Source organism: Medicago sativa, chromosome 2 (assembly GCF_051527215.1).
Source record: "Medicago sativa cultivar Bolivia chromosome 2, Bolivia_mono, whole genome shotgun sequence".
NCBI classification, from domain to species: Eukaryota; Viridiplantae; Streptophyta; class Magnoliopsida; order Fabales; family Fabaceae; genus Medicago; species Medicago sativa.
Genome location: NC_140750.1, coordinates 64,655,280 through 64,671,646, shown reverse-complemented (window position 1 = coordinate 64,671,646; position 16,367 = coordinate 64,655,280). Strand labels below are relative to the sequence as shown.

The window sequence follows — 16,367 nt, the reverse complement described above, 5'->3', positions numbered from 1 at the left end:
TTTATTATTACTTTTGAAATAATTAAAAGAATATAACGTGGAATTTATATTTTGTAAGTGTGCCTAAAAGATTTTTACTTGGGCGTGTGACTATTAAGAATAATCCCTTCAACTCAGATCATTTCTGTTCTTCAGCAACACGTATCCGAAACGTGTCAAACTGGACCCTTTTGACGTGTCGTTCAAACCTGAAAGACGATGTTGCTTTCACCGTTTACTTCTTCCATAAATATCAACCTACTAGCATATCATAACAGTGAGCTAACCAAAAGAGGCTAAAGAATAGAAATAGAATACGAGGTGTACGTAGTTTTAAGGTTACAAATTTGCCATGATGCTAACTAAGAAAACAATCCACATGGTCACCAAATCTATGTCTTTTTATCGCCATTCTACAGCTTCCTTGTCCACTGCTTATGAACGTGCTGAAGTATATATCCTTGTCTTCAATTTATGGAAATTTTGACAATTCTAACTTTCGACATTTTTTTTGGATCTCTACATACATTATTTATTTACCAGAAAAATTAGTATATTATTTAAGTTTATTTTTTAAATATTTTGGTTTTTATAGTTGATTCACGTTTATCTTTTTTTTTTAATATTTTGGTAGTTATATAGTTGATTGTCATGAAAATAAATTGATAACTATAGATGGATCAAATTATGTTTAATTGGTCAACATAATTAATTGAAAAATGTCACAGGGTAGTAATGCAGTGGCAGAAGCAAATAGTGATGATAGGATGACGATGGAGGGTATATACAAAGGCAAGGAAGAAGATAGGGCTATGACTAGTGATCCAGCAAGAGAGGGTCCAATAAAAGCAGAAGAAGAAGGAGACATGGTGAGGGATACTGCTAAGGACAGCATGGATGGAGCTTGGATGGCAGCTCAAGATGCTAAACATAAGGGTATAGATGGTGATGGACATGATCGAAGGGGAATGAATTGAAAAAGGAAAATCAAGGTGAAAGGAACTGTAATTAAGGAGGAAGGCATTAGGGGGATATGGTAGGATCGAGCTAGTAGTGTTAAGTCAGTTCATATATGCAACAAAATATTTTATAATAATAGTTTACCTTTAGGCTAAATTATATTATATGCTTTTTGTAGTAATTTCTCTGTACCTTCTAGAGTGCAACAATTGTGTAGCAACAAACGACACTAAAAATGATTGAGAATTGTGAATGTTTGAGTAATCTCATATGAAAGTTTATCTTGTAGCCAAAAAAAAAAATTGAAAGTTTATCTCATATTTCTAAGATATTCAAATCTCGTTGGTAAAAAAAAAAAAATAAAATTCAAATCTCATATTGTTTGATGCATTCTATAGACCAAATGTTTGTTCTCAGAGATTGGAATCAATCCAATCTCAAATTAAAGCGTGTCATATCGGACAAAATAGGATGTATTTATAAATGTGGATAATCATCATTTTATAAGTTGGTTTTATAACGATAAGTTATGTCCCAAATTTATCATGGTATCAGAGACTTTACTATTAGGTTTTCGCTATCAAACCACTCATCATTTATGTCCATGAACCAAGCTCGATATTGCCAGTTGTAAGGTGTCACACGTTAAAGAGTCACATATCAGACAAAATATGCTCTAAACGTGTTTATAAATGGAGACAATATTCATCTCACAAACCAGTTTTGTAAAGATGAGTTAGACTCTGATAGAAACAACAATCTACTTTTAGTTAGATTGTTGTCTACTCGATTAGTGAAGATTCGTAATTGATTATTAGAGTAAAAACAAGATTGTAGCTGACTCGTTGCGATAATCAATTAGCCAAATAGCTTAATCTACTAGCTTATTCCTAATCGATTAGAATAGAAATTCAAATTGATTAGCTATTGCAAAAAAATTAACATTTTCTAATTAACTATCATGTGTATTGATGCATAAACATCTAAATATATAATTGTTATAATAACAACTAGTAACACAAAAGATTAAATTAGAGAACGAAAAGAGAAAGATGAACACATGATATTTCTTAGAATTTCAGTGTTATAAGTTGTATACATAGTACTACTACGATTCAATGTCTTCTATATATGAGTCATACTTCAACAATCTCCGCCTTAACGAATATCGAACCCTTATGCAGACTTCCTGCATGAAGAACACATCCTGGCAATTGGGGGTACTCCTTCTGCTTAATATTGAGAAGCATGCAACAAGTCGAGACAATACTTGAACTTGTCACTGATAACTGGCTTGGTCGACATATCAGTTGCATTTTTTGAAGTGTGAACCTTCTCAAGTAATATATGTCCAGATGCAAGTAACTCTATGATCTTGAAAAATCTCACATCAATATGTTTGGTCCTGGCATAATACGCCTGAATGCTAGCTTGTTAAATAAATGACACTCTGACTATCACAATGCAATCGGACTCCACCTTGCTCAACACCCAATTCTGTAACCATACCTATAAGCCATAAGGCTTCTTTGGCAGCTTCAGTTGCTGCCACGTACTCAGCTTAAGTTGTCGACATGGCAATTATGGATTGAACCGATGATTTCCAGCAAATAGGTCCACCTGCTAAAGTAACAACATACCTTGTTGTAGACCTTCTATCCTCCATATCACCAGCATAGTCTGAATCAACATACCGTACAACTGAAGGATCACCCTTTCCACTGCTAAACATTATACCATGACTCATTGTATCCTTCAAGTGCCTGAAAATCCACTAGACTGTTTTCTGATGACGCTTTCCCGGTTTGGACATAAACTTGCAAACTTAACTTACAACTTGTGTCAAATCTGGTCTAGTGCAGACCATAGCATACATTAAACAGCCAGCATCAATGGCATAAGGAACCTTAGACATATACTCAACTTTTGTATCTGTCTTCGGACACTGATCCAACGAAGACTTAAAGTGATTCGCCAATAGAGTACTCATAACTTCGAATTGCTCATACTTCAACAATAACCAATATATATATATTTCAAATATAAAAGATGAAAACTTAGAGTATTATACTAGGGACTACCCACTACTAGAAAATATACATTTGACAACATGGGGTCTTTAGTTTTCACATCGGCACAGAAAATACCTGATGGGATAGACACACATAGTGGCAATTTTGAAATTTTAGTGAACTTTGGATAAGATTTTCACATCAGGTGAGGAAATATCTGAGGCGGAAAATAATTACCTTTAGTGACATTGGCTGGAACCCAATGTGAAATGTCGATTTCGACCGATGTGAAATGTCATTTTTGTAGTAGTGACCCTATAGCGCTAGGCGCCTAGCCCACCATGAGCAAATCACATCAAAATTTCTAAAATATTATGAAAGAAGTTTGTGATCATCTCATTTACTTTTTTTAAGGATGATCATCTCATTTATTTAAAATTTCTAAAATTTCGGTTAAATCTATAAACAATTATTCATTTTTTAAATTTATTAAATAACTGATGTGATGTATCTAAATTATATTATAGTTCAAATACATGAATTAAAAAAGAAATATTTATTTATAAATAAATAAATATGTTTATAAATGTGACCGTAAAAAATACATCTAATAATCATAATGTGTTTTAGCTTTGTATAGGGTGACATTGATGTGTTAATGTAACGTGACATTGGTCAACCACAATATCACAAGTGTCTTTCTTCCCTCTCTCATATTTTTTTTTTCCCATACAACTCTGACATCGTAGTTCAGCAATGTTACACGACATTGACACTGTATTGATATCCAAGCGCTACCCTTTTGTAAGCAATTGATATACTGCCTTTCTTGTCGCATAGTACTGGCCAAGAGTATGTAACATGATTAACTCTCTACTCTAAGATATGGATTCTCTCCATTCACCTCTCTATCTCTATCCAACTTACATCTTTTTATTTTATTTTAATCATAATAGTCAAGAGCCGTGAAACAAAGATGTGTATATCCAATGACTCAGATGTGTGACTGCATTGAATCTTGATTCTACCCTCTAATATGATAATTGGACTTCGAAAAGACAATAATCTTTATTAAATAGGAAGATAATATTGATGTTGATCCAAGCAATGAGAACCATCCTACACCGAATCAGATTGCTTGGTGAGAGGATAATCCCACCCCATTTTCCATGTGCATACCCAAATTAAAAAGATTCTATAGTTGTAATTAGTAGAACGTTCATCGTCCAAATCTCTTATCTTCTTGTCTCTCTCAATTCATACATACACCGATACAGAACCTTACAAGTGTCACGCAACCAGTAGACACTGCCATAGCGACAACCTACGAACGTGTTGTGTTACAAAATCCAATATTCATGACTCATGTCTTACCTTCCACCACGTGTCACACAACACAATCCATTTTCACTTTTTTATTCCTCTTCATTTAGATATTTTCTTACTTATACAACATATATAAGCTAGCCAAAGACGTGATATCTATAAATTCATTCACATTAGGCATCAAAACATATATATTATATTAATAATTGTCACCTATCATCACTGAAAAATGGCAAAAACATTTCCCTTTCTTGCTCAGTGCAAAGACTTGGTCAAAACCACTACCAATGCTGCTAAAGTTATCAACTTCTCAATTGCAAAACAATCTCACATTCATACTCAAGTATACCTCAATTTTTTTTCTTTCACAAATATTTATTTTTAAATTTTTTTTAATTTTGAAAATATGCTCACAAATATTGTGTACTTTTTTTTTTTTTTAAATTCAGGGTGGTGATCCATTAGGAGCAATAAATCAAGGGTCAGAGAAAGCAAGAGAGGTACTAGAGAGTGTTGAAGAAGTTGGTAAGGAAAATGTGGAAACTGCATGGGATGCAACAAAGAAAACTGTACAATTGGTGACTGAGACAACCACTGCTGAGGCTGATATGAATGTTGTGGACACTGCAGAGTATAGAAGTAGTGAAGATTTATCAGGGCAACTTGGAGATGGCTGTGATAGGATTCAGTTATAATTAAATGTATAGGAATTAATAAGAGGGTAATCACATCCCATATATCCTATGCTTTTTTTTGTTTTGTTTTGAATTATATCTATAAAAGGTTGAAGAGATTAAAGTTAACACTAAACGTTTTGCCTGCTTCATTTTGTTGGATATGCTTTTTCTTGTCTTTGTTTGTTTAGACATTGAGAGCCAAATAATTAGTATCAATTGAATTATCTTTAGAAAGTATGTGTAAGAAGAAAATTTGACACTAAAACATGCTAATCAAATTGAAAACTATGTATGATCATAAGAATCAACGTGTTGTGCTATGATTGATATTTTGGGCGACAGGTATCGAGAGCAACAACGAATAATCGATCAATCTACAAAAAGAGATTGAACACATCTCCACGACTCCATCCAAAATCTTAATTCATCAAGAATGTTTTCTTTAGGGAAAAGTCACCAGAAATGTTGATCTATATTACTCCCTCCGTCCCATATTACTTGACCTAGTTGACTCTATCACGTATGCCAATGCACAATTTTAAACTTAAATTTCTTTAATAATCTAGTAGAAAAAATTACAAAAATTTGATATTTTGAAAATATTAATCGAGACGAATCTAACAACATCTTATATGTTATATTTTGTTTTTATATATTAGTAGAAAAATAGAGTCAAAGCATGTTACATGAATAGTGCAAATATTCTAAATAGGTCAAGTAATATGGGACGGAGGGAGTACTATATTATGGAGAGTCATATTAACCGATGTTTGTGGGACACTTTTAAAAGTTATTAAAAAAGTAACCTTTACACTTTTAAAGGTTAATCACACAAATTTCAAAATAATTTTATTATATTTGGTTCCTTCAAAAAATAACATTTTTTTAACAAGTTAACATCTCCCTATTATGTATCAATAATGATAACTGAACACAAAAGTTGAGACACATATACGACACCATACGTGTATTCACTGTTGCACCATACTTGTATTCACTGTTGGTTAATACTTTTTTTTTTTTTAATTTCTTTATCTTCTCTCCCTTGCCTTTAACCATCATCTCCTTCCTTCACTGTTGGTTTTGTTAACCATTTTTTCTTTATCAAAGCTCTCTGCAACAACACCACAACCGCCGCCGTCAAGATGCGGTGGTGGCTCGATTGAGATGTTCCGGCGATGAGGTGCTCGCGGCGGTGACTGGATTTCCGGTCTCTTACTCCGGTCGTTAGTTATCCCACCGGCGTCGTCACTGATAGGTCGTCGGCGGTGTGAGGGAGAAGAGGATGTCACCGGCGACGGCGTGAGGGAGAGCAGATCTGAATAGTTTGATGGTGGTGAAGACGATGGTGGTTGCGGTGGTGAGGAAGACGACATAAAAGATGAGAAGGAATGGTTAGGATGGAGGGTGCAGTGAGACGGCGGTGGTTGTGACCGACGAGGACGGTGGTGGTGGTGGTGAAACGCAGTGTGATTGCAGATACTGGGAGAGAAGAAGAGGTTGACTGACGGGAAGAGAAGAAGGACAAAGGCATAGAAAGTGAGAAGAAGGGAGTGGTGTTACCAAATTACCCCTCTAGTTCACACCAAAATTATTGTTTTGCTCATGGTGTTGTATTTGTGTATAAAATTGTGTGTCTATTTATCATTACTCATTATGTATTCATTGAATTTATTCTTGGTCGATTTGAGACTAGTCACTCACTCTTAATTATCTTGATTGTAAGTATGGATTAGGCATGGCAACAATATCCGTACCCGTGGGTACCCGCCCATACCAACCCCGATTTGACGGGGTTTCCCCGTGTTGACTGGGTTTGGGTATGAGTTTGGGTTTTCCCCGATTTCAAAACACGGGTATGGGACGGGTAACGGGGTTATATGTACCCACCCCGAACCCATACCCATACCCATACCCGTCCCGAACATAAAAATTACTTTTTTTTTACCCTTTTTTATATAAATACAAACACAACCCTAGATTATTTCACTCCAGTCCAAACGGAAGATGTCAACGCTGCTCACAAAGGGAACATAATTCTTTACAATATTGCCATTAGGGTTGGAAAAAAGTACTTTTTTTATTTAAAAATGAATCACTACGGGTACGGGGATGGGGATGGGATACCCGAACCCGTCGGGGACGGGGATGGGATTCAATTTCTTATCCCCGATGGGTATGGGTAGGGTAACAGGTAAGTATGTGGGAATCGGGGATGGGAATGGGGAAGGTAAAACTCGTCCCCATCCCGCCCCATTGCCATGCCTAGTATGGATGTGTAACATCCTATATATACTCGATCCAATCTCTCCGTCAAGTATGGATGTGTAACATCCTATACTTAGTGTCAAATCAAACTGATGATACCATTTGTTGGGGAGTTTGAATGAATGTCTAGAGCAACAACCTAATAATTTTAGGACCACCAAGAGATTGGATGACATATCTCCGCTCAAATTTTTAAAACATTGAGAATATATACAACATTGAATTCATTCATAATTGATGTGAGACTAATCATTCACACTTGAATAATTTCAACAAACTAACTCTTAGGTGCATATCTCTCGCATCTTATACTTTGATCCAACAAAGGACCAACTCCCTCCCCTCCATCAAGTCGAACCAAGGTTCTTATACCACTATTTGAGGGATTCCAATAATACTGGAAACTACAATTGACTAATGATCCATGACAACTGATTTATTGGACACCGCATCTCCGATCAACATCTTTTAATATTGAGAATAGTAGTCATATCTTTTATTTATTCAACATTAAACGCATCCATAGTCGATGTACGACTAAGTACTCATACATAAATTACAACAATATGTCCCTCTAGTGTAGGGGTGGCAAAATGGATGGATTGGATGGATATGGATTTGGATTCTAATGGATGGATAAAAAAAAAAATCCATTAACCCAATAAAATCCACTATTTTTTTTGTTGAAAAAAAACCATCCGATCCATCCATTAAAGATTATGTCCATCTAATCCATCCAATATTAGATTTTAATGGATGGATTATCCATCCGATCCATCAATCAATGTGTATGATTTTTTTTTAAGAGGTGTAGTAGTCAATAAAGTGCTTTTTTTAGTGAATTCAATCATAAGAAATTTTTGATAACAAGCCCAAAACTGTTTTTTTCCAAGCCCAGTAAAATTGACATAAGCCCAAATAATTTAAAGAAAGAAATATTAAATATTATTAAGTAAATAATTTAAAATAATATGGTGGTCAGTGGTGGCCACCGGTGGTCAACCGGCCACCTCCGGCGTTGACCACGGTGGCTCTCCGGCGACCCCACGACGACGCACAATGATCGTCCGGTCAAAATTCCGGCGATTGACTGGATGGGTTTTTCTTCAAAGAGGTGATCCAATGGATTTTTAAAATAGGGTGGATGGATCAAATCCATCCATAGTTTTAAATGGATGGATTTAAACCAATCCATTAACAATAATTTTTTTCTTATGGATGGATTGGATGGATTTTATAGTGGATGAATTGGATAGATATTGATTTCATGGATCATATTGCCACCCCTACTCTAGTGTGAGTCTTTTACATCATATATTTGATCCAACAACAATATCCACCCCATGTCGCTCATTAAGCTTAACCACTGATTTGATATCACTTTAGGGGAGTTTGAAAGTGTCCGGAGTAACAATTGACTAAAGATTCAAGAACACTAAGTGAATTAACATTACATCTCCACCCAAAATTTTAAGCCATTGAGAACAAGAGTAATCTCTCTTATATATAATATTAAATTCATTCATTTTTTACGCGGAACTAACCACTTACAGTAAATCCAACATAATGATCTACTCCCGCTCTCACCAAGCCGCACCAGAGCTCTAATACTACTTGTTTAAAAGTACAAAGAAGCGTCACAAGGAACAACGAACTAATGATCTAAGACGGCTATCATATCATATATACCATCTCCATCCAAAACTTCATGACTTTTATATATCAAATGTTTAATCTTTTGAGACTAAGTACTCCTTCTTAGACTGCATCATTCATATTTTTAAAACTTCTAGTCTAACAAAAACTTTTACTATATATCAATATCGACACAATCTATACAATAGAGATGACTACAAAACTATAAATAAAAATCTATGTACATTGTAAATATCAAATTCAGTGTAGAAAACAACATATTAAAATTTTAACGAAAACAAATATAATTTGATGTATTAACATCGATTGATAGTTCATGTTTTTTTTTTTGTCTAGTAGACTAGTGGTTAGAGCTCACACAATTAAATTTTTTTTTTTTGGCCTAGTAGACTAGTGGTTAGAGCTCACACAATTAAACGTGGAGAAGTGGGGGGTCCGGGTACGAACCCCGGCCCCTGCATAAATTATGCAATGTCCCTACCAACTGAGCTAAGCACACGGAGACGATTGATAGTTCATGTTATTCTTTTTGTCGCAGTTGTCTTCATTTTTTTTTTTGGAGTCTTGAAAATAGTTTTCCTTTTGGTGCAACTTAATTTTCCTCTCAATTACTATCTCTTTCTAAATATAGGTCCTTTTACAAATTTATCTTTAAAATTAATCTTATTTTAAATTACTAGCGAAGGCAAAATTCTATCTATTTATATTCGAGTAAATAGGCAATTTCCCCCCCGAAATTGCAAGGTTTGTCAAATACCCCCCTGTAGTTAACGAAACATCAATTACCCCCCTGAAATTGCATAACGTTAATCAATTTATCCCCTCCGTCAATTTTTCCGTTAACTGTTTACGGTTATGATCAATTACCCCCCTGAAATTTTACACTTATGTGCAAAATGCCCCCATGAACTTGAAAAATTTAAAAAAATTAAAAAATTCGGGAAAAATGAAAAATCAGTAAAATAAATTGAAAAAAAATATTAAAAAATTCTGGAAAATTGAAAAATTAATAAAAATGAAAAAAATCTGGAAAAATTAATAAAAATAAAATAATCTAATAAAATGAAAAATAATGAAAAAAATTCTGAAAAAAATAAAAAAGATTAAAAAATTCTGGAAAAAAATAAAATTTCAAAATTTCTAAAAAAATAAAATTATGGAAAAATGAAATTTTCGAAATTTTAAATTTTAATGAAATTCTGGAAAATAAAAATTCTGGAAATTCTCGAAAATAAAAATTCTGGAAAATAAATTTTAATGAAATTTTAAATTTTTGAAAATAAAAACGAAATTCTGGAAAAATGAAATTTTAATGAAAAATTTTCGAAATTTTTGAAATTTTCATTAGTATTTCTCAAAAAATTTCCGGGAATTTTTGTGTATTTATAAACCGAGAATAAGGGAAAAAATATGTGTATTTATAAACCGAGCTTAGGTTTTTTATGTATTTTTTGAAATTTCGAAATTTTCATTAGTATTTTTTTCGGGAATTTTTGTGTATTTATAAACCGGGAACTTTTTGTGTATTTATAAACCGAGAATAAGGGAAAAAATACACTGAAAAAACCTAAGCTCGACATATATACTAATCAAAATTTTGGAATTTTGAAAAATACATTTTTTCCAGAATTTCGAAATTTCGACATATATACTAATCAGAATATTTTTTATTTTCCAGAATTTTTTCATTATTTTTCATTTTATTAGATTATTTTATTTTTTTAATCATTTTTTATTTTTATTAATTTTTCAGAATTTTTTAAAATTTTTCCAGAATTTTTAAATTTTTTCAGATTTTTTATTTTTATTAATTTTTTCCGTTTTTTTCATTTTTATTAATTTGTCAATTTTCCAGAATTTTTTAATATTCTTTTCAATTTTTTTTATTGATTTTTCATTTTTCCAGAATTTTTTAATATTTTTCCAGAATTTTTTCAATTTTTTTTAATTTTTCAAGTTCAGGGGGCATTTTGCACATAAGTGTAAAATTTCAGGGGGGGTAATTGATCATAACCGTAAACAGTTAATAGAAAAATTGACGGAGGGGGTAAATTGATTAACGTTATGCAATTTCAGGGGGGTAATTGATGTTTCGTTAACTACAGGGAGGTATTTGACAAACCTTGCAATTTCGGGGGGAAATTGCCTATTTACTCATTTATATTCTTTATTAATGCAAATGTGACCAATGACCGAGTCCATTGGTTACATTTTTTTTTCTTTTAGTTGGCGTGGCTGCTGCACTTGAATAGTAAAAAATTCTCCCTCTTTCCCCTCAAATTGTACTTCTATATAGGATTTTGAAAATCCGGACTGGTCTTGCGATCAGTCCCGGTCTGAACTCAATGAGTTCGGTTTAACACTGTCACAAATATAATTAGGGACAAAAGTATAAGAAAAGACAAATACAACTAAAATAGAGACCAAGTTTGGACTACCTTTGGAGTTAAGTGTCCTGATTCAATTTAGTTTGAGGACAAATAATTTTTTAGGTCTTGTTAACCGGTGTCTCCGGAGCACTAGTTAATAAAGTTAAAAATAGAAATTTTTCATTAAAAACAACTTTTTGACTTTTATATTCCACTTTATCATTTTCCAATGCAAAATTTCTAAATTAGTCTCCTTAACTGGTGTTCAGGGGACACCAATTAACATTTTTTTTTAATATTGATGTTGTCTTGTGATTAAAAAAATATTGTTTATTAATTTATTTATTTTTTTAAAAAAGAATATTATGTATTGGTGACTTATTTCGAAATAAACTCAGTCTTGTCTTGGTAGAGTCTTGTCCTTATTGGACCCAGGTTCGATCAGATTTTGGGTAGGATTCAAATCTAAAAATAGTCCACAATAATATTAGGGTTGGGTTCTTGTTTAAAATATATATATATATATATATATATATATATATATATATATATATATATATATATATATATATATATATATATATATATATTAGGGTTGGGTTCTAATCACATAAAATTCGCCTTACTCGTCCTTTGTACACCATACTTCTAATCCAGATTTTTCTAAAGAAACGGAACAAAAATACAAACAAGGCAATTTGATTAGCATCTCTCAAGCGATTGCGATAGAAGTAGATACCATCGAGAGGTTGCTGCGATTGCGATAACAATACAATCTCCACAATACAATTGTGATTGCACCGCTAACTAAACACAACGTGGATAGGCAATTCACCAGGAATATAAACAAATAATGCTTTAGGTGCCACATCTCTTGGTTTTGAGAATGGAGATGAGAAATGGAGGCTTACTGGGGTATATGGTTTTCCGGAGTCTCAAATGAAGCATAAAACTTGCGAGTTAATTGACCAGTTATCTTTGGTGGAAAATACCGATAAGTGGCTTCTCATGGGGGATTTTAATTCTTTCACAAGAAGAGAAGGAAGGTGGGAATTTTGGAAGCTCTCATATGATTTCGATGTTTCGGGACACTCTTCAAAATCACAATCTCTCTAACTTAGGTTTTGAGGGGGATAAATTTACTTGGCATAATAGACAAGATGGTGTGTCGAATATCAAGACACGCCTTGATAGGATGGTAGCGACGCCAGCCGGGTCCTCATTCTATCCTTCGGCTTCAGTGGTGCATTTAACGAGATATGCTTCAGATCATTTACCTTTGTGGTTGCGGTTTGCTTCTAGGAAGCCAAAGAAAAAACAAAATGTTCTTAAATTACAACGTTTTGAAGAATGTTGGTTGCGTGATAGTGGAATTTTGGACGCAGTGAAAGGTTCTTGGGAGGTAGCAGGAGATTCTATGTCTGACAAAATTAATCGATGTGTGAATGATCTTTCTAACTGGAGTAAGGATTGTTTTGGTGATGTCCCGATCAGATAAAAATTGTTCAAAAGAAATTGGATGATCTTAATAAGGAAACTCAACATGAGGGGGTGATGTCAGAAATTAGACGAGTTGAGGCTAGATTGAATGACTTGGTGGAGAGTGAAGAAATTTGGTGGGCTCAGAGGTCTCGTACCTTGTGGTTAAAGCATGGAGATAAAAATACAGAAAAAATTCATCAAAAAGCTTCTCAGAGAAAATCTAGAAATTGGGTGGAATCTATATGTAACGATCATGGAGAAAAATTTGATGATGAGGAAGACATTGCCATAGTTTTTAATAATTTCTTTCAAGATTTTTTCTCCACAAGTCACCCAGAAAGAATTACTGAAGTTGTGCAAGTGGTCAAAGATAGATTGTCGGATGATATGCATAACATATTGGATGCCGATTTCACAGAAAATGAGGTTTTCTTAGCCGCTAAAAATTTAAAGCCTCATGTAGCCCCAGGACCGGACAAAATGCCTGCTTTATTTTATCAACAATTTTGGAGTATAGTTGGCAAGGATGTGACTTCCTTTGCTTTGAAGATTCTCAATGGTGGTGGAAATCCGAGCAACATTAATTATACATATATTTGTCTCATTCCAAAAAAGAAGAAGCCGAAGGTGCCAGGTGATTTTCGACCTTTTTCTCTTTGCAATGTCATTTTTAAAATAATTACAAAAAGAATTGCAAATAGGTTGAAATTGATTCTTCCGGATATCATTGGAAAATTTCAAAGTGCTTTCGTGTCGGGACGTTTAATTACTGATAATGCCTTACTAGCATTTGAATCTTTTCATTATATGAGGAAAAAAAGAAAAGGCAAGAAGGGGTGTGTGGCGTTAAAGCTATGTAACGCCCGTCTTAATTATTTGATTATTTAAATATATATATATATATATATATATATATATATATTTTAAGTGATTTTCATGATTGATATGTGTGAATTTTATGATTCATGAAGTTGAGTGGTTTATATGATTTATAAATGAATTATGTGGGGTATTTTGTTGTGGTGAAGTTGTTATGTTGTTATGACTTATTTTATTATTAAATAAAATAAGATATGATAAATAAAATAAAAATATTAGAAGTTGGGCTGTGATGTGTAAAGAGTAAGTTTAGAGGTGAGAAGAGTAATACGAAAAGATAAATAGGGCAAACATAAGTTAGAAACGTTTTTACGTGAAACGCTTGTGGAGAAAAGGGAGAAAAGTCAGAAAAGAGGAGAACTAGAGGGAGAGCTGCGATTTCATCATAACCAGGTAAGGGTGAGACTAATTTTCAATATTATTAAGGGTACAATTCTATAGGATGAATTTAGCATGATTAGGTTAAGTTTTGGTGAGAATTGAGAATTAGGTTTAAGATCAATTTTGACGATTGAATCATGAACAGATGTTAGATTGATGCAAAATTTGTGTACAGACCTTAGATATTACTTAAGATGATAATTAGATGCTATTTGGATGAAGGAATCATGAATATAGGTGAAAAGTTGTGATTTTTAGGTTTCTGGCCGTACTGACATTCATCGCTCGCATCTGCGAGCAAGAACACTCGCAACTGCGAGCTAGAACCCAGAGCTCGCAACTGCGAGCAATGCAACTCGCAACTGCGAGGGGCCAGTAAGCTCGCCATTGCGAGCAGAATAACTCGCCACTGCGAGTAAGGACTTAGGAACCCAGAATGAACGCTTTGCTCGCCATTGCGAGCAAAGTTACTCGCCACTGCGAGTTAGGCTGTTAGTCGCCCAAAATTGTCCCGATGCGATCCTTTCGCACGTGTAGTCTTGAGTTGACCTTAGAAGTAAGTAAGAGAGCTGTTTAGGATACTTTCATAAGCTCCAGAAGTCTGTTAGGTGACTAAGATTAGTAGTGTTGTTGCATGAATGATATTATGATGCTTTATGATACTTATGTTGATGTAATTCAATTCTTAGATGATGTTAACGCATTCATGTGTTATTAAATGATGTATCTTGCTGCTGTTTCCTGCTGTTGACTGTTAGCGTCTTGAAGTTGCATGAGTCGGTCTATGTTGTTGGAATTTAAGAAGTTGTCCATGATTATGAGTCGTATGAGTTGTTCACGTTGTTGTCTAAGTTGTTGGATGTTTGAGTTCATTGCATACTCATTAAAGTTGGGGGCTTTAGGCCCGGCAGCCTTTGTGCTCATTAAAGTTGGGGGCTTTAGGCCCGGCAGCCTTTGTGCTCACACGTTGAAGAGCCTATTATGCTCATTTTGTTGTTGAATGGTACCACATGCATTTGCATATCAAGAAGTTTCATGTTGTTTAAGTTGTCAAGTTGTTGTTGAGTTGATAGAGTTGCATGGTCAAAGATGAGTTGTGTCGTCAAGATGAGTGTTAAGTTGATTATGATTTGCGATGAAAATTAGTAATGGTATTTGATGATTGTGTTTGTTATGAAATAAAAAATATGCTGATTGTTAATTGTTGATATGTTATTAATGTTTAAGTTGTTAAATGCATTTTATTGGATTATATGCTTAATGTATTGATTATGAAATCTCACCCCTTCTGCGTATATGTTGCCTCGACCGTGGGTAATGTGCAGGTAATAAAGATTAGAGGCGTTCATGAGTGGACTCTTCACTTGGTGTCTAGGTGCTCTGATACGTAACGGGATGGGGGCTTGCTTTTACTTCTATTCCTTACGTGTCTCTTTTATGAACTAATTTATGAGATTTTCCAATAAGGCATGCGTGCCAAGACTTTTAAATGTTGAACTAATTTCCGCTGCAACAGTTTTAAGATTTTCATGATGTTGAATTTGAAGGATAATTATTATTATCTGTTTTGAGACGTTAAAGTAGTGTGTGACATTCCGTTATGAATTAAATACTCTGATTTTAAATGAAATTTTTACGTTGGGAAAACGGGGTGTTACAATTGGTATCAGAGCAGGTCGGTCCGTCCGACCAAGTAGTGAGTCGAGTTGTGTCTTTAGCAGTTGGAATACCACTATTATGATATTCTAAATGTTGTGTGTTGTGCAGAGAAGAGACCTGGAGGCTGCGAATCTTATTTGCTATAAGAGGACTAGAATGGCTGGAAGAAATGATGCTACGATTGCTGCTGCTTTGGAAGCTGTAGCCCAAGCTGTGGGACAACATCCAAATGCTGGTGCTGGTGCGAATGCTAATGTGAGAATGTTGGAGACCTTTTTGAGAAATCATCCTCCTACTTTCAAAGGAAGGTACGACCCTGATGGAGCACAGACGTGGCTCAAGGAGGTTGAAAGAATTTTCAGAGTTATGCAATGTACTGATGATCAGAAGGTGCGTTTTGGAACGCATATGCTGGCTGAGAAAGCTGATGACTGGTGGGTGAGCCTCCAACCTACCCTAGAGCAGGATGATGCAGTTATTACTTGGGCTGTGTTTAAGAGAGAATTCCTAAACAGATATTTTCCTGAGGATGTTCGCGGGAGAAAAGAGATCGAGTTCCTTGAGCTGATGCAAGGAAACATGTCGGTGACAGAGTATGCAGCAAAGTTTGTGGAGCTGGCTCAGTTCTATCCACACTACACGGGGGACAATGCTGAGTTCTCTAAGTGTATCAAGTTTGAGAATGGTTTGCGTGCTGATATTAAACGAGCCATTGGTTA

General features: G+C 34.3%; 3 protein-coding genes across 3 annotated transcripts; 2 read left to right on the top strand and 1 right to left on the bottom strand.

Moving 5' to 3' along the window:
• Nucleotides 1–260: 260 nt before the first annotated feature.
• On the top strand, nt 261–1,268 carry LOC146949688 (uncharacterized). The gene is made up of 2 exons (XM_085745631.1): nt 261–430; nt 708–1,268. The coding sequence occupies exons 1-2, from the start codon at nt 332–334 to the stop codon at nt 954–956; spliced, it is 348 nt and encodes a 115-aa protein (XP_085601757.1). The 5' UTR covers nt 261–331; the 3' UTR covers nt 957–1,268.
• Nucleotides 1,269–2,500: 1,232 nt separating this feature from the next.
• Nucleotides 2,501–2,929, bottom strand: LOC146949687 (secreted RxLR effector protein 161-like). The gene is made up of 2 exons (XM_085748554.1): nt 2,814–2,929; nt 2,501–2,702 (listed from the first exon to the last, which is right to left on the bottom strand). The coding sequence occupies exons 1-2, from the start codon at nt 2,927–2,929 to the stop codon at nt 2,501–2,503; spliced, it is 318 nt and encodes a 105-aa protein (XP_085604680.1).
• A 1,201-nt stretch (nt 2,930–4,130) lies between these two features.
• Nucleotides 4,131–5,103, top strand: LOC146949686 (uncharacterized). Its single transcript, XM_085745630.1, has 2 exons — nt 4,131–4,620; nt 4,727–5,103. The coding sequence occupies exons 1-2, from the start codon at nt 4,507–4,509 to the stop codon at nt 4,970–4,972; spliced, it is 360 nt and encodes a 119-aa protein (XP_085601756.1). The 5' UTR covers nt 4,131–4,506; the 3' UTR covers nt 4,973–5,103.
• Nucleotides 5,104–16,367: the final 11,264 nt, after the last annotated feature.